Source organism: Rhinoraja longicauda, chromosome 2, assembly GCF_053455715.1.
Source record: "Rhinoraja longicauda isolate Sanriku21f chromosome 2, sRhiLon1.1, whole genome shotgun sequence".
NCBI lineage: Eukaryota > Metazoa > Chordata > Chondrichthyes > Rajiformes > Arhynchobatidae > Rhinoraja > Rhinoraja longicauda.
The window spans coordinates 92,398,673-92,417,600 of NC_135954.1; the positions used below are offsets into that span (position 1 = coordinate 92,398,673).

At 47.0% G+C, this 18,928-nt stretch overlaps 1 protein-coding gene across 1 annotated transcript in view; it reads right to left on the bottom strand.

Annotated features, from left to right (window-relative positions):
• The window catches only part of guk1a (guanylate kinase 1a), a 55,944-nt gene that overhangs the window by 8,365 nt on the left and 28,651 nt on the right, over positions 1–18,928 (bottom strand). The window contains exons 2-6 of the mRNA XM_078424140.1: positions 16,939–17,052; positions 15,072–15,113; positions 14,208–14,304; positions 5,666–5,804; positions 802–886 (exon numbers count right to left, since the gene is read on the bottom strand). Of these exons, the coding sequence (XP_078280266.1) occupies positions 802–886; positions 5,666–5,804; positions 14,208–14,304; positions 15,072–15,113; positions 16,939–17,052 (477 nt within the window). The remainder of the gene's footprint in view (positions 1–801; positions 887–5,665; positions 5,805–14,207; positions 14,305–15,071; positions 15,114–16,938; positions 17,053–18,928) is intronic.

Genomic DNA, 18,928 nt, shown 5'->3' on the forward strand with positions numbered 1-18,928 from the left:
CTGCTCATCCCACAAATGCATGTTCCTTACAAATGTGGCACCATTTAAAAGGGAAATAAACAGGCTTTCCAACGGTATAAGATTTATTGCCAAGAAGCATTGTTACAACAAAGAAATAATCTACCAAACACAAATTTCCTTACTTTTTGTGCTATGTTTTTAGATGCTTTTTATCCTGCCACTGGGAGACCGGAAGAGTGCAAGGGGTTGGATTTGCTTGATTCTGCAGGTCTACTTCCTACTGGTGAATAGGGGTGATTTTCCCGAGTGATTGGTACACAGGGAGGTGCAAGCGGCAGGATTTGCCAGTTCCTTCGGGACTCCAGGCGCCATTTGCCGGGTGCGAGCGGCTCATTTACCCACTAAGGTTCAGGTGGGTCCCCGTTCATGTTTCACTGGGATAGTGTTTTGCCATTCTCCCCAGTTAGATTTATGGCTGGACGCAGGCAGATTATAGTTCAACGTTCCCTCGGACACAAAGAACCCTATAGAATCTTGGAATGATGGAATCTTGCATTGAATACAAAGTGTTGGAGTAACTCAGTAGGTTAGGCAGCATCTGTAGAGCGGCTTGTTGGAATTGCAGGGGGAAATCAAATCTCCCCCTTTGATGCCCTGTGGGAATCTGCTCGTTTCTCAACTCCTTGTATACTGGAGCCACGAATGAGATAAGTGAGTTAAAAATAACTGATAAGGATTTGATTCTCCATTTATGTTATGTTATAAATACCCCTGCACAATGCTGTTCCATTTAATCTAGAAACATATCTTGACTTCTAATTGAGGTATTAATATACTTACTGAATTCCATGTCCAATTTTGCTGCTAATAATCTCCTACGTAAACTTTCTTCAGATTCAGTTTTCCTTTGTTTCAGCCGTTCTTCCTAGAAATGTTAGAAGATTTTCAACAGTTGTATATAGCGTTTATTTTGCATTGATTTGCTTGGAATAGGAATCTTAAGTCTACTGAAAATTTACACTGTAAATTCAGTTTAGTGAAATTGTATGCAATTATTTGAAATATCCTGTACAGTTAACCAATATGGTATTAATGTTTGTGGTGAGCTTTCAGCATCTCTGCTGAATACAAAATTCATTTTCTATTAACAATGTAGATTATCAGCTAAACTAACAGAATCCAGCATTTTCAATTGGATCAAATGGGAGCCAGGGAGAGCTAGCCGACTGGGTAGAGAATTGGAAGGTAACAGAGTGTGATAGTGGAAAGGTTTTTTTCAGACTGGAGACCTGTGACTCGTGGTGTACGTCAGGGATCAATGTTGGGCCCTTTGATGTCTGTATTGTACATCAACAATTTGAATGAGAATGTCGAAGGCATGATTAGTAAGTTTGTAGATAAAGCTAAAGTGGGTGGTACCGTATAGAGCAGGGGTGTCAACTACCGGCCCGCAGACCGCATCCGGCCCGCAGACCGCATCCCGCATCCGGCCCGCAAAGGGATACAATCTGGCCCACAGGGTGATTTGGGGAAAAAAAAAGCACAGTTAGATTATACACAGAAAGTGAGCTACATGACCCTTAAACTCACAGGACATTCCCATTCAGGAAATATGAATTTTGCGCAGAAGGAAAATACAAGTCCGAACTGTAGGTGTCACCCCACCCCCCAGCTACCAGGGATGGGGGGAAGCTACGCCCATATCCGGTGACGCAGGTGGGAAGGGGCCGGCGCTGGAGAAGGTGGGGAGTCTCAGCGTTGTTGAGGACACCAGGAAGTGCCTGGGCTGCTGCCACAGAGACCGCCACCATGTACCTGAGACCCAGGTGAGTGTGTGGATAGAGGCTGCTGGGAAGTTGCCGCACTGTGAATGGGGCCACAGCCAGCGATCCAAAATCTGAGCTGCTCTTCAGGGTGGGGGTTCTGGGTTAAGGTTAGGTGGAATGTGATGACATGTTGGTAGTTATGCGGCAATAGGAAAGAGAAAGGTGGAGGTAAAGGAAGGGGAGGGGGAGCAGATTAGGGAAGTGAGGGTTTTTAGGGAAGAGGGGGTGTTGAGAGTGGGGGGGGTAGGTGGTAAAGAGAGGATGTAGGGAGGGAGTGGGGGAGGAAGTGAGCAGATGAGAGAAGGAATAGTGTTTAGGGATGAGGGAAGGGAGAGGATTTAGGGACGAGGTAAGGAGAGAGGATGAAGTAAGGGAGGGGAGTAGTTGGTAGGAAGGAAGTGGGGATGAGAGAAGGGATAGGCTGAGGAAAGGGAGAGGCCATGTGAGGGTAGAGAAGGATTTGAGGTGAGGGGAAGGAAGAAAGACATAAGAAGGATGGAGAAGGGGGCCTTCGGGTGAGATGATGGACAGGCCATCTTTCACCATGCCAGGTAGCTGCTGTTTGGCTGTTCACCACCCAGCCAGCCCATTGTGGGCAATACATAAACACTGTAGGAAAACTGTAAGGCAGGGGAACAGAATTAGGCCATTTAGCCCATCAAGTCTACTTTGTCATTCAACCATGGCTGATCTATTTTCTCTCTCAACCACATTTATTGTCTCCTTTCTCCCTGTAACCTAATCAAGACCTATCAAACTCTGCCTCAAAAATACCTGCTGACTGTAGCAATAAATACCACAGATTCACCACCCATTCCTCCTCATCTCCATTTTGAATATATGACCTATTATTCTGATGCTGTGACCTCTGGTCCTAGACCCTCCTATTACTGGAAAGATTATTTCCACATCCACTTATTCACAAAATGCTGGAGTAACTCAGCAGGTCAGGCAGCATCTCGGGAGAGAAGGAATGGGTGACGTTTCGGGTCGAGACCCTTCTTCAGACTGATGTCAGGGGGGTGGGACAAAGGAAGGATATGGGTGGAGACAGGAAGATAGAGGGAGATCTGGGAAGGGAGGGAAAGAGGAACTATCTAAAGTTGGAGAAGTCGATGTTCATACCACTGGGCTGCAAACTGCCCAGGCAAAATATGAGGTGCTGTTCCTCCAATTTCCGGTGGGCCTCGCTATGGCACTGGAGGAGGCCCATGACAGAAAGGTCAGACTGGGAACGGGTGGGAAGAAGTGTAGTCCAGATTTTTGCAGGGGACCGGGTGACCCGAAACGTCACCCATTCCTTCTCTCCCGAGATGCTGCCTGACCTGCTGAGTTACTCCAGCATTTTGTGAATAAATCGATTTGTACCAGCATCTGCAGTTATTTTCTTATATTTCCACATCCACTCTATCTTGGGTCTAGATACTAATCATAAAAGTAATGCTTGTTAGGCAATCTTCATAAGAAACAAAATTCGTAAAGTGATACACTTTGTAGTTATAGCAGAGACTGAGACACATGAGAGCAGGTTGAAAAAACGAAGGCAACGAAAGCTGTGGGAGCGCGTGCATTTGCACAACTGATCCGGCCCGCATGAAGTCGTTTTTTGCCCATTGCGGCCCGTGACATAAAATTAGTTTGACACCCCTGGTATAGAGCAAAGATGGTTATCATGAGATTACAGCAGGATCATGATCAATTGGGCAAGAGGGCTGATGAATTGTTAATAGACAATAGGTGCAGGAGGAGGCCATTCGGCCCTTCAAGCCAGCACCGCCATTCAATGTGATCATGGCTGATCATTCTCAATCAGTACCCCGTTCCTGCCTTCACCCCATACCCCCTGACTCCGCTATCCTTAAGAGCTCTATCTAGCTCTCTCTTGAATGCATTTAGAGAATTGGCCTCCACTGCCTTCTGAGGCAGAGAATTCCACAGATTCACAACTCTCTGACTGAAAAAGTTTTTCCTCATCTCAGTTCTAAATGGCCTACCCCTTATTCTTAAACTGTGGCCCCTTGTTCTGGACTCCCCCAACATTGGGAACATGTTTCCTGCCTCTAACGTGTCCAACCCCTTAATAATCTTATACGTTTCGATAAGATCTCCTCTCATCCTTCTAAATTCCAGTGTATACAAGCCTAGTCGCTCCAGTCTTTCAACATATGACAGTCCCGCCATTCCGGGAATTAACCTAGTAAACCTACGCTGCACGCCCTCAATGGCAAGAATATCCTTCCTCAAATTTGGAGACCAGAACTGCACACAGTACTCCAGGTGCGGTCTCATTAGGGCCCTGTACAACTGCAGAAGGACCTCTTTGCTCCTATACTCAACTCCTCTTGTTATGAAGGCCAACATTCCATTGGCTTTCTTCACTGCCTGCTGTACCTGCATGCTTCCTTTCAGTGACTGATGCTCTAGGACACCCAGATCTCGTTGTACGTCCCCTGTTCCTAACTTGACACCATTCAGATAATACTCTGTCTTCCTATTCTTACCACCAAAGTGGATAACCTCACACTTATCCACATTAAACTGCATCTGCCATGCATCCACCCACTCACACAACCTGTCCAAGTCACCCTGCAACCTCATAGCATCTTCCTCACAGTTCACACTACCACCCAGCTTTGTATCATCTGCAAATTTGCTAATGGTACTTTTAATCCCTTCATCCAAGTCATGGAGTTTAGTACAGTTAATTGTGAGGTGTTGCAGTTTGGGAAGTCAAACCAGTGGCCTGAGTAGTATTGTAGAGCAAAGGGATCTCGGAGTGCAAGTACATAGTTCATTGAAAATTGCGTCACTGCTGATAAGGTGGTCACGCGGGCTTTTGGTAAATTAGTCTCATCAGTCAGGGTACAGAGTATAGAAGCTGGGGTGTTATGTTACAGTTGGTGAGGACGCATTTGGAATATAGTGTTCAGTTTTGCTCATTTGCGGTGATCTTAGAGGTGTACAAGATCATGAGTGGAAGAGATTGGGTAAAAGACTGTGCATTCGCCCTGAGTAGGGGAATCAAGAACCCAAGGGGCATGTCTTTCGCATAGGCGGTGGATATTTGGAACGAGCTGCCTGAGGAGGTAGTTGAATCAGGTACTATGACAACATTTAAAAGACATTTGGATAGGAAGGGTTTAAAGGGATATGGGTCAAATGCAACCAGGTGGGGTATCTTGGTTGGCATGGGCAAGTTGGACCAAAGGGCCTGTTTCTGTGCTGTATGACTCTCCCACTCGGACAAAAATATGTTTTCAATGTAAAAGTCAACCTGTAAATCAATGCATTCTGCACGCCAAATGTTCTAATTGGAAAATCCTTGGGTGTACTTTGTGCAGTTCTAGTCATGATTGCGGTGGAGGGAGTGCGGAAGAGATCCACCAGTATATTGCTTGGATTAGAGAACTTTAATTATTGGGGAAATTGAATAGTGAGCTTGTTTTTTCTGGACCAAAAGGGGCTGAGGGTAACCTGATAGAAGTAAAACACAGTAATGAGAGGCTTAGATAGCCCAAAATCCTTTTTTTCCCATGGTAGAGGTATCAAAAACAAGAGGGCATAGTTTTAAGATGAAAGATATGAGAGTTTTAAAGGAGATCTGAGGGGTAATTGTTTGTTTAGAGTGGTTGATATCTGAAATGGACTGCAAGAGGGATTGGTGGCGTCAGACACAATTGCTATATTTAGGAAGGAATTAGAGCATAAACAGGGATGGTATAAAAGGAATTGATGTCTGCCAAAAGGTCAGCATGGTGACCTGGTGGGAGGAAGGCTCCATTTATCTGCTGAAAGTGACTCTACAATATAGTAATGGCTTTCATGAAAAGCACAACCCCATTCCCATGGCAATGCTCTTTAATTGATGCTGCACTTACTAGAACTTTAAATGAAGGCGGCTGAATGGAAAGATAGATTGGCGACCATTCTGTTTTCTTGATGTTCCTCACACCCTGCATGTCTATGTCAAGAATGCAGATTTGGTTCTTGGCTAGAACTGCTTGCACTGCTGTTTTACTGGAAGGAAACAAGGATTTCAATATTAGGACAACCACAGACATTGTTTCTACATGCACTATTAAATTTACCAGAATAATTCTAAAAATTACATTTTGACAGGGACATGGATCAGATCTACACTCAATTAAACACAGAAGATTCAAGGATGATCAGATTGAGGTGTTTCAGATTGCCAAAGCAATGCATAGTTTAAAGTGTTGAAACCTTTTTCTATTATTGGGGATGGAGGGGGAGGAAGGGGCAGGGGAAGTTCCAGAATATTTCTATTTGCTTTCAGAGGCAGCCTTTAAGCCAATTTTGCCTCTACTGGCTCCTTAAGCTGAGCTGGAGCTTGATCATTCAGTGGTGACATGAAGAAGCACATCTTTAGGAAGCATAGTGGAAAAATGGATCTAAAAGAATTGTTGAAAATGGGTGTCAAATAATTCAAAGCAAATCTGTATCAGTATTAGGTGATGTATGTCAAACATGATCAAATAAAGGGTGGATTGGGCTGTTGAAAATCCTGGTCTAGCATTTCTGAAAGGGTTTTTAAAGAACACCTACCATCATAATGTAAATTAGGAATCAAAACATTCAACATCAAGTTTTATTATTCAGATGGTCATTGAACTGCTGAACATGCCATTCATTACTTTGTATGAACATCTTTGATTTGGCTTTTTAGAACCACATTGTGGAACTAGTCAGAAGCACTAGAGGCTAGGTTTTCCTATTTGATGATTTCTATTTTTCTGATTTATTGACATCTTCTATTGCAAATTTCACACATGAACTCTTGTTGTGAGAAGCTGGGTTACTCCTCGCTGTAACCTTAAACCATGCATGATGAAAATGTAGTCGTATCAGCAGGCAGAGGCATCTTGCCCGTACTACACAGGGAGATCCTTGAAGTTGCAGTTAAAGTTGCCTGTTAGCAGTGAACCCACAGGAAGTACTGGTATAACTTAAGTATATATACAATAACTGCTGGATGGTCCTAACTCGATTATTTCAATAAAAAGGAAATCAAACTCTAAAGAGGATATGATGCAAAATGAAATAGTGCAGATATTGTGAGACCATTAAGAATTTTTTTTTTCACAATGGATATTTCAGTTATGCAAATCAAGCATATCATGGGCAGTTACATGTGAATCAAATATGGTACATTGTAGGGACACAGGGATTGGTCCAGACCATCGAAACCTCTGATTGGTAGAAGAGGTGAGGTGGTGCGCAGGTAAAGGAACTAGGCAGTCTGGTTTAGTCCTCCGGAGGAGACAGTAAGATTTATGGTTGTCTGTCGTTTGGTGCGTTGATTGTCACGGTTGTTAATGTTACAATAAACGTCTACCTCAACGTACTTCGCCTACGACTCGCCATAGTGGTGACCCCGACGTGATCACAGATCACCAAGATGTCCCATCGGGAGGCATCGACGCCAAACGCAGTCGGCGTTCATCTGCCCCCGTTCTGGGCCCACCAACCACGCCTGTGGTTCGCCCAAGCGGAGGCACAGTTCCACCTCCGGGGAATACAGGAGGACGCGACCAGGTTCTACCATCTACTGAGCGTCCTGCCGTCGGAAACGTCCGCACGGGTCGCACAGTACGTCACTGACCCGCCAGAAACCGACAAGTATGCGGGCCTCAAGTCGCTGCTGCTGAAAACCTTCGGGCGCAGGCAACAACAGCGGGCCAGCACACTCCTGCACTTACCTGAGCTCGGGGACCGACCGCCGTCGGTCCTCATGACGGAGATGATGACTCTAGCGGGAGAACACACCAAATGCCTCATGTTCGAGGAGGCATTCCGCGAAAAGATGCCAGAGGACGTCCGCGTAGTCCTAGCAGACGTTACTTTCGGGGACCCGATGGATTTCGCAGAAAAGGCGGACGCACTGGTCGCGGCAAAGGCGAGGCGCCCCGGGTCAGTAAATCGGGTTTCAACACCGGTGAGCGACCGACCGCGTGGCCAAGATGGCGCCCATCCGCCCGCCACTTTTCAAAAAATCCGCCAAGCTGCTACGTCGACGGCGGCCATTTTGAAACAGGCCCGCGACATAGAAACACACCAGCGCGGCTGGTGTTTCTTTCATGGAAGGTGGGGAGCAGCGGCACGCAACTGTAGAAGCCCCTGCACATTCTCGGGAAATGCCTCGGCCGATCAAATGTAGAGGCAATCTCGATCGGCCAGAACCATCGCCTCTACCTTGCGGAGCAACATATGGGTACCGTTTTCCTCGTGGACACCGGGGCGATCGTCAGCATTGTGCCTCCATCCTGCCAAGAAGCGCGATCAGGTAAGACCGGCCCCCCACTCATTGCGGTCAACGGCAGCCCTGTCCGTACCTACGGAACACGGGACATGTCCCTGTCCTTTGGTTCCAGGACCTACAACTGGACTTTCATCATCGCGGATGTAGGCCAGGCAATCCTGGGAGCGGATTTCCTTTGGGCTTTTTCGTTAATCCATGACGTCCGCGGGAAGAGCCTGCAGCCGTCGTCCAGTAGTGTTGACCCCCCCGCTCCTTCGGTTTCCGTGTCATCCAGCCCGACCGTCCAGGCCGTCACCACGACCTCCGACCCGTTTGCTGCGATACTCGCTGAATTCCCGGAGCTCCTAGTCCAGCGATTCGACACACCTGCCGCCAAGCACGGAGTCGTGCACTTCATCCCTACGGAGGGACCGCCTGTTTTCGCCCGAGCCCGACGCCTACCCCCTGATAAGCTGGCAGTCGCTCGCGAAGAGTTCCTCACTTTGGAACGGCTGGGGATCATACACCCGTCAGACAGCCCGTGGGCCTCACCGTTACACATGGTCCCAAAAGCATCTGGGGGGTGGAGACCATGTGGCGATTACCGACGTCTGAACGCCATCACCACGGCTGACCGATACCCGATCCCGCATATTCAGGATTTTTCTGCCAGCCTAGAGGGTGCCACGGTTTTCTCAAAACTGGACTTAGTCCGAGGGTATCACCAGATCCCGGTTCGCCCCGCAGACATTCCTAAGACCGCCACAATCACCCCGTTCGGGCTTTTCGAGTGCCTGCGGATGCCTTTCGGCCTCAAAAACGCCGCCCAAGCGTTCCAACGCCTGATGGATCATGTGGGTCGGGGTATGCCTTTTGTATTCATATATCTGGACGATATTCTCGTGGCAGGTCGGTTGGCTCACAAACACCGGTCCCACGTGCGCTCCATATTCCAAAGGTTGCAGGACCACGGTCTGATCCTACACCCGTCCAAATGCCAATTCGGACTATCCTCAGTAGATTTCCTGGGCCATCGGATCACACAGGCCGGTGCCGTTCCCTTGCCTGAGAAGGTGGCTGCTATCCGCTCCTTCCCCCGCCCCGACACTATCAAAGGGTTACAAGAGTTTGTAGGCATGGTGAATTTTTACCACCGCTTCGTCCCGGCGGCAGCCCGGATCATGCGCCCCCTTTTTCAATGCCTCGCGGGTAACCCCACCGAGCTCGTGTGGTCCCCTGCTGCCGACGCGGCTTTCGCGGCAGCCAAGCTGGCCCTCGCGAACGCCACCATGCTCGTCCACCCGCGCTCCTCTGCCCCCACCGCCCTCACCGTCGATGCCTCCGGCGTGGCGGTGGGGGGCGTCTTAGAACAGCAAGTTAACGGCCTCTGGCACCCTTTGGCCTTTTTCAGCCGCCAGCTCACCCGCCCCGAGATAGCTTACAGTGCCTTTGATCGGGAACTCCTGGCCCTCTACCTGGCGATCCGTCATTTTCGCAATTTTTTAGAGGGTCGCTTTTTCGTGGCTTTCACCGACCACAAGCCACTGACGTTTGCTTTTTCGAAGGTTTCCGATCCGTGGTCGGCCCGCCAACAGAGACACCTCACTTTCGTTTCGGAATTTACCACAGACGTTCGGCACAATGCGGGAAAACTAAACGCCGTGGCGGATGCCATGTCCAGACCGGCGGTTTCCCCGGTTGCCGAGGTAAGTTCCGGGGTGGATTTCCAGGAGCTCGCGGAGGCTCAGCGCCTGGAAGACACCCCCTCCCTGTACCCCCACACCACCTCGGGGTTGCGGTTGGCACAGGTAGCCTGTGGTCCCACGCGTACTAAACTCTGGTGCGACGTTTCTCTGCCGCGCACCCGCCCGGTAGTACCCACTTCCATGCGGCGCCAGGTTTTTGACACTATTCACGGCCTGGCATATCCGTCCATACGGGCCACTTCGGCTCTGATTGCGGCTCGATTTGTCTGGCACGGGCTGCGGAGGCAAGTGGCCGCCTGGTCCCGCTCCTGCATTCCGTGCCAAACCTCCAAGGTCCACCGGCACACTCGGCCCCCCGTCCAGCAGTTCACGGTCCCCGCAGTCCGATTCCTCCACATCCATGTGGATCTCGTCGGCCCGTTACCCCACTCCAGGGGCTACACCCACCTCCTCACGGTAGTCGAGCGGTTCACCCGGTGGCCAGAGGCGCTCCCGTTGTCCGACATCTCAGCAGCCTCCTGCGCGCGGGCTCTGGCACTAAATTGGATTGCCCGTTTCGGCGTCCCGGACGCATCACTACCGACCGAGGCACCCAATTCACCTCATCCCTGTGGGTGGCCCTGACTCAGCTGTGCGGGTCCCGATTACACAAACCACCGCCTATCACCCCCAGGCCAACGGGATGGTGGAACGGTTCCACAGGCAGCTTAAAGCCTCACTCACTGCCCGCCTGTCCGGCCCCGACTGGGCCGACCAGCTCCCATGGGTTCTCCTGGGTATCCGCACGGCTCCAAAGCACGATCTCGGAGCTTCCTCGGCAGACCTGGTCTATGGCTCGCCCCTGCGGGTACCAGGCGACGTTCTCCCCCAATGTTCCACCCCCCCTCCCTCCATGCCAGCACTCTTAGCTTCACTCCGAGCGCGGGTGGGGTCCCTGGCCCCGGTCCCTGCTTCTCGTCACGGGGATCCCCCTTCACACGTCCCGCCGGCCTTGGGCGACTGCGAGTTCGTTTTCCGGCGCATCGATGCCCACCGCCCCCCGTTCCGGCCAGTTTACCAGGGTCCGTTCAGGGTAGTGAAGAGAGGCACAGTCACCTTCACGTTAGAAGTGGGTACACGACAAGAGGTCGTCTCGGTGTCCCGCCTCAAGCCTGCTTATTTGGACCCAGACCAGCCCGTCACAGCGGCTCAACCTCCTCGCCGGGGCCGACCTCCGGCCGCGGCCCCCGTACAGCAGTTTTCCCCCTCGCTGCCCCCGTTCGGGACCCCGCTTCCCCCGGTCTACTTGCCACTGCCGCCTCCGGCTCCGGCAGTTTCCCCTCCTCCCGCGGTGCCGGTTTCCCCGTCCCCACCCCCGGCAGGGCTCCCCTCTCCTCTCCGCATCCGCTCCGGTCGGGTGGTCCGGGCACCTGCCCGGTACCGCACCGAGGGTTCTGGGGGGGGGGTCATGTAGGGACACAGGGATTGGTCCAGACCATCGAACCCTCTGATTGGTAGAAGAGGTGAGGTGGTGCGCAGGTAAAGGAACTAGGCAGTCTGGTTTAGTCCTCCGGAGGAGACAGTAAGATTTATGGTTGTCTGTCGTTTGGTGCGTTGATTGTCACGGTTGTTAATGTTACAATAAACGTCTACCTCAATGTACTTCGCCTACGACTTGCCATAACATAAAGGAATGCAAATCACTTTGAGCTTCTTCCACCAAAGCTGCATTACACAATGTACAACAGACAAATGAAGTTCACAAGCATTAAATTATCTTAATGAGTTTAGTCACTAATTTCAGTAAGATTCCAACCACAATCATAAAATAAAAACATCCTCCTCGCCCAATGTTCCAACTGTACATCATACAAATCACATTATATTTACAGTAGGGGAGACAGGCATTCGCCCATCTTGAACATGCCTGTTGAGAAAGAACTCCAGCACTTGGTCTGGAACCCATTAGGTTATTACTCTTAAGGTATACCGGAAAATAGTATTAAATATGATGAGAGCATTTTTGTTTTACCCTTTTTGACAATGGATTCCAGTTCCCCACAGTCCAAACCTTCCACCAATTCTTTAAATCTTTGCCCCTTAGTTTGTGATCCCTCTGCTACAGGAAATGTCTGTCCTGTTTACTTCATCCAAGCAAGTCAGTTAAATCTCCCCTCCAGAGGAGTCAAATTTTCAATATTTAATTTGAAATAATTAAAACCAAAACACAGATATAGTCAACAGTGAAAAAACAAAAGATTTCAGCCACTGGATTTTACAAATTTTAAGGAATGCCCACTTAAAATAGCCATCACTGACCTTTAAGAGTTCAGAATATGTAGCATCAACCCATTAGACCCTCCATGTTTCAAAGTTAATATCGCACCGACTGGGACCTGTTTGCACAGCAGGCGACCTGCGGTTCAGAGGTAGACTTGGAGGAATACACATCCACTGTGCTCTCCTACATCAACTGCTGTGTGGAGAATGTCACGGAGGCAAGGAAATAAAGATGTTCCCAAACCGGAACCCTGGATGAATAAGGAGGTACAGAACCTGCTGAGGGCACGCAGCAATGCCGTTAAATCTGGTGACACTTCAGCACACAGTGTTGCCAGATCAAACCTGAACAGAGGTATTAAAAGGGCCAAAGACACCCACAGGCAACGGGTGGAAGACCACTTCAACACCACGGACGCCAGAAGCATGTGGCAGGGTGTCAGGGACATCACTGGCTACAATAGCAGCTGCCTGCCCCCACAGCGATATGACACTAACCAACGAGCTAAACACCTTTTTTGCCCGCTTCTAAACTGGCAACACCACCTTGAGTGGAAGAACTGCAGCCGAGGGACTGGTCTTGCAACTGAGCACACAGGACGTACAACGCGCTCTGCAAAGGGTCAACCCACGCAAGGCTGCAGGCCCGGATGGAGTTCAAGGAAGGGTACAAAAGGACTGTGCTGAACAGTTGGCTGAGGTATTCACCAGGATCTTTAACCTGTCATTATCTCTGGCTACAGTTCCCAAGTGCCTGAAGTCGGCTAACATAGTGCCGGTGCCAAAAAAAGCAAAGATCACCAACCTGAACGACTACCGTCCGGTTGCCCTAACTCCGATAGTCATGAAGGGCTTTGAAAGGCTGGTCCTCTCACACATCAAATCCAGCATCCCTGACTCACTGGACCCACATCAATTTGCATACAGGGCAAATAGATCCACAGAGGACGCCATCTCTCTGGCTCTTCACACTGTCCTGACTCACCTGGAGAGACAGGGCACGTACGTGAGGATGCTATTCATTGACTATAGCTCTGCCTTCAACACGGTCATCCCCACCAAGCTCATCACCAAACTCCACCAGCTAGGCCTCAGCTCGTCATTATGCGACTGGATCCTGGACTTCCTGCTGGAGCGACCACAGGCAGTGAGAATGGGCCCGCACCTGTCCTCCACTATCACCCTGAGTACCGGCACACCACAGGGCTGTGTTCTGAGCCCCATGCTCTACTCCCTCTTCACACACGACTGTGTTCCTGCATTCGACACCAACACCATTGTCAAGTTTGCAGACGACACAACGGTGATTGGGCTGATCACCAACGGTGATGAAACAAAATACAGAGCAGAGGTGCAGAACCTGGCGGACTGGTGCTGATAACAACCAGTCCCTAAATACCACCAAGACCAAGGAGCTGATCATCAACTTCCGTAGGTCACATAACGGGGAATACGCCCCGATCTTTATCAACGGGGACAGTGTGGAGAGAGTGTCCAGCTTCAAGTTTCTGGGCACTCACATTTCGGAGGACCTAACATGGTCCAATAACACTGCTGCGCTGGTCAAGAAGGCACAGCAACGACTGTTCTAGCTAAGAACACTGAAGAAGTTTGGTCTACCCCAACAGCTGCTGACGACATTCTACCGCTGCACCATCGAGAGCATCCTAACACATGGCACCCCTGTGTGGTACCTCAGCTGCACGGAGGCAGAAAGGAAAGCTCTTCAGCGGGTAGTCCATAGAGCTCAGAGGACCATCGGAACACAGCTATCAGCTTTGGAGGGCATCTACAACACACGATGCCTCAGAAAAGCCACCAGCATCCACAAAGACTCTTCACACCCCTGCAACAGTCTGTTCGAACTCCTTCCATCGGGCAGACGATACAAGGCCTTCTACGCCCGCACCTCCAGACTCAGGAACAGCTTCATCCCCAGGGCCATAGCTGCTATGAACCGGTCCTGCTGAGCCGGATGGTCACATCGCAGTGATCCGGCACAGATCTACTTGCACTTTATTCTGTCTTAAAACTGTTACAATTTGTTTCGTTGGGTTGTTGTTGTTTAAATTAATACTGACTAGCTAATTAAATTATTGCATCGTATGGGAGGCGCATTCCCAATCTCGTTGTACCCCTGTACAATGACAATAAAGATATATTGTATTGTATTGTATTGTATTGTATTGTACAAACCTTGTACCATACAGGTTGCCCGAGAACTCGGCACTTTCTATAAATTCCCCAGCTGCAATACCACGAAGCATTTCTTCCCTCGATACAAAGTGGTAATCTAGTTTAAGATCAAAAACAAAACACTTGATCATTATTACAAAACACACACTGGCAATAACACCTGCACATTCAGAGTACAATGTCGACCAGCCCAAGCCTATTAATCAGGAAGCCAGTTTGAGAAATTACCCTGAAACACCTTCATTACATTATATTTTGTCGTTGAGAAGCTCACTGCACAATTTGATTGGGACATCACTATATGCACAACTAGCCCATTCTATACCAATGACACTAAACAAATGAAAATCAGGGTTAATTAGGCTTTTTCTCCCCATAAACCACAAGCATTTAAAGAATTGTCAAATTACATTTTCTTATTCACCCAATGGAAAAGACTGACAGAATACTAAAGATAGACACAAAAAGCTGGAGTAACTCTGCAGGACAGGCAGCATCTCTGGAGAGAAGGAATGGTTGACATTTTGGGTCGAGACCCTTCTTCAGACTTTTGTGTCGATCTTCGGTTTAAACCAGCATCTGCAGTTCCTTCTTACACATGACAGAATACTACACAGACAATGAAACCCACAGAGAATTTCAAACCAGGACATGTAGCCATCTAAATACTGTTTTAAAAATAAATGTATCATAGTCCATAGAATCCGTAGGTCACAGCTACCTCCTTTATACATGCAAGAACACCGATGAAAAATGTATCAATAATTTTGGACACCTGTCTTGCTACTCACGAAACAGAGATGGAGAATATTAGCCATGAATTTAAAGTGTTATGCTTGGAGGTTCAATAAAATGGGTGCTAACCTTTGCCATTTACTTCGCCTGGTCTTGGATTTCTTGTTGTATCTGCAAAATAATTCTCATTATCATCCGACTGTCATTTGAAACATATGCATTGTACCATACCAGTTCTTCAAAGCAAAGGAGCCGCATTAATTTTTACAAGTTTGTCTTTGAAATAAGCAGTGTAAGTAAGCAGCATGTTCTTTTATTTCCTTTTAAATTACAAATTGGGGTATCATCTTTTAAATTTTAATAACTTTTTTACAAAAGCTTTATAGAACTATGTTTTAAGGGCTGCATTTTTATAAGTGTAATGCACACAACGATGAAGAGAGATTGGAAGGATCAGGAATTAGCTACGCAGGTGTTTTATTATAGATTGTAAATGACAAGCTGTTCAGTGAAAGGACAAGCATCTCACACCAATGCAAATGAAGGATTTTGGTTCCCATTAAATCAAGAATACAACAGAATTTGGAATAAAGTAGCTTTAATGGAGAGAGAAAGAGGGCACCAAAAATGGCTAATGCAAAAGTCAGAGTTGTTTTGAGTTCAAATTGGAGCACTTCATAAGTCATAAGAGCAGAATTAAGCCATTCAGCCATCGAGTCTACTCCACCATTCAATCATGGCTGATCTATCTTTCCCTCTTAACCTCATTATCCTGCCTTTACTAATCAAGAACCTGTCGATCTCTGTCTCCACTATGACTTCTGTACCAATAAATTCCTCAGATTCACCACCCTCTAGCTAAAGAAGTTCCTCCTCATCCCCATTCGAAAGATACATCTTTTTATTCTGAGGCTATTCCCTCTGGTCCCAAAATCTCCCACTAGTGGAAACATCCTCGCCACATCCACTCTATTCAGGCCTTTCACTATTTGGTAAGTTCACAGTACACAGTGTATTTATCAGTGCATTAATAGCAGAAACATGGTGATTAAGTTTTGAATCGCAGCATGAATTGTGCAAAATATCTATTCAACTTATTATGGAATAAATTGCTATGCCGACTCAAGATTGAAAACACGTTATCCATGTCAGGTGTACGTTACATCTGCCTTTGACTACAATTCATTAAAAGCAGGAATATGACAACAATTACCTGTCAAATCTGCAAAATTGCTTTTTCCAAATAAACAACTCAATCCAGTTTAATTTGTTATCTACAGAAAGATAATTTTCTGGATTTGCTTTTATCTAATACGGTTCCAATTCTGTGTTCACATTTCTAATTCCAGATTTTTGCTTACAGAGCAATCTAACCAACCTTTAATGCTTCAATAATGCAAGTAACAAACAAGTCCTCACTCAATTAAGAAACCAAGAACAAATGGCAAGTTATATATTTAAAAGTACCTCCACATTGCTTTTCTTAATAAAGTTAACATGAGCAGAATCAAGTGAGGCTTTTTTTTAAATTGGGAATTAGGGAAAGAATAATGAATTTGCATGGACAGTGGAAGACAAAGGTAATAACTAAGGCAGTCTTAATTTCACTGGAATACACAGGAGAGTGCAGATGCTGGTATCTCGGGCAAAAAAAAACCTAAACTGCTGGAGGAACTTAGTGGGTCAAACAGTATCTTTGGTGGGGGAAGGAATTGTTGATGTTTCGACTTTAAAGAAGTTTTCCTCTTCTCTTTGACGGGAATTGTGCGAGACCCTCACATTGCTCCCCTACTAGCCATCTCTCCCCCCTCTCGGTCTTGACTAGAAAAGCTAACAATTCCTCCCACCTCACCAACCCCTAAACCATAGATGCTGCTCAATCGTTGAGTTCGTCCAGTATTTTGTTTATTACTCCATTTTACTTAAATTGTTTGAGAGACAACTCTTACTATCCACAGTCTACACCAAAGGGAGAAATTAAAATAATCGTACTAACGCGAGACACTGAATCCAAAAATCTCCTCATACTCCTTGAAAAGAATCTTCAGGAGGCTGCTCTTGCCTGCACCAGAGGGTCCACTAATTACCACAGGTCTGGGCCCTGCCATTGCTGGGGGAAAAAAAAGTACAAGTTACTCAGAATTCCTCAAAGGACTGGAATTCTCCATATTTTAATTACAAATACTTAAACAATTGAGATATACAAATATAGCAAAGCAATTTCTCCTCAGGTAGCCATGTGGATTGTCTCTATTGGCGATATTAACTATACAGTGAATGAACTTAAGCGGTTGCAACATACATTAAATCACAGGATTATCCCTGCCCCAAACCACAGTAACCCTACAATAATTTATCATGTTACATTGTTTAAAAAATATTGTTGCACAAGTGATTGCTTATCAATTTTAATGGTTACCTGCCGTTAAAGCAGAATCTCTGTTCTTAAGAGATATTGGTGTTTGATTACTGTGGGGAGGTTCCATGGTAACAGGTTTTTGATCCATACTTTTAAATCCAAGATAGGTTTAAATTTGGCACGGTGGCGCAGCGGTAGAGTTGCTGCCTTACAGCGAATGCAGCGCCGGAGACTCAGGTTCGATCCTGACTACGGACGCCATCTGTACGGAGTTTGTACGTTCTCCCCGTGACCTGCGTGGGTTTTCTCCGAGATCTTCGGTTTCCTCCCACACTCCAAAGACGTACAGGTATGTAGGTTAATTGACTGGGTAAATGTAAAAAAAAATTGTCCCTAGTGTGTGTAGGATAGTGTTAATGTGTGGGGATCGCTGGGCGGCGCAGACTCGGTGGGCCGAAGGGCCTGTTCCCACGCTGTATCTCTAAATCTAAAATCTAAAATTTAAGATGGGGTTTTTTCTGCTTGTCAAATTCCCAAGTAACTTTGAAATGGTTCCCTAGTTCCCGATCATAATGGTGTTATCACCCAAGATGGCACTGGAGCATGACGACTCTTCCAGAGAAAGATATACCGTGAGCTGTCACATCAAGCAATCATGGGTTTATTAGTACAGATGCCTTAGAGATTTGATTTATTTTACTTCAAATTCAAAGTTCCCGTATATATGCAAATAACCAATGCGATTTGCACAAGTGCGGATATGCCAAAAATTAGCTGTTATACTTCAATAATTAATTGAACATTTAGAGGCCATTTATTGACTGAGACTAGGGTGCCAAGGGTGCCCAGACCTGTATGGACACAATCTTAACTCCCAAAGATGCTTCCCAAAACACAGCCTTGTTTGCTACAATTTACCCAAAGCAACTCAGGAACGCAAAGTATAATTTAATTTGTGGTATAGATCTGCCAGTTCAAACCATCAGCAAAATGATAATCTGATACAACGCAAAAATCTGTGCATGGAATATGCTTCAGTCTGCGACTATCTTCGAATCTCAGACAATTTGCCACAAAGGAAAAAGGCATTCACTTCATCCTCTTAAACCAGGTCAGAAAAATGCCTGACCTAATCTTGCATCACTTAATCCATACTCCTGCAAGTCACAGCTGTTCAAAAACACACACACACTTCAGGCAGCATGCTCTAGACACACTTCACCCTCGGATGAAACAAGCTCTCCTCTCTGTTCTTTCTATCAGTTGTTATATATACATATATACCCCCTGTTTTCTGATTCATCTGTGAAAGGAAATAAATCTTCCTGTTTATCTATCAGCTTTGTAATTTAAACATCACCCCTTTGCCCATGTTCCAAAGCAAACTAATTCTACAGTACTGGCACCTTCTTCAAATCCACTCTGCACCCTCTCCACTGAAATCATCTTTTGAGTTAAAACCCCCCCCAAAATGCTGTAAATCTATCAGTTAGCACCTGAGGAGTAAGAGTTTCATAACACTAACCATTTATTAAAAGTTTTAAATGTCTCCAGTAATTTAGTTATCGAATGCAAGTACAATACTCAAGCTGTGGACTTCACTACAGTGAGGCTAATAAATCTCCCA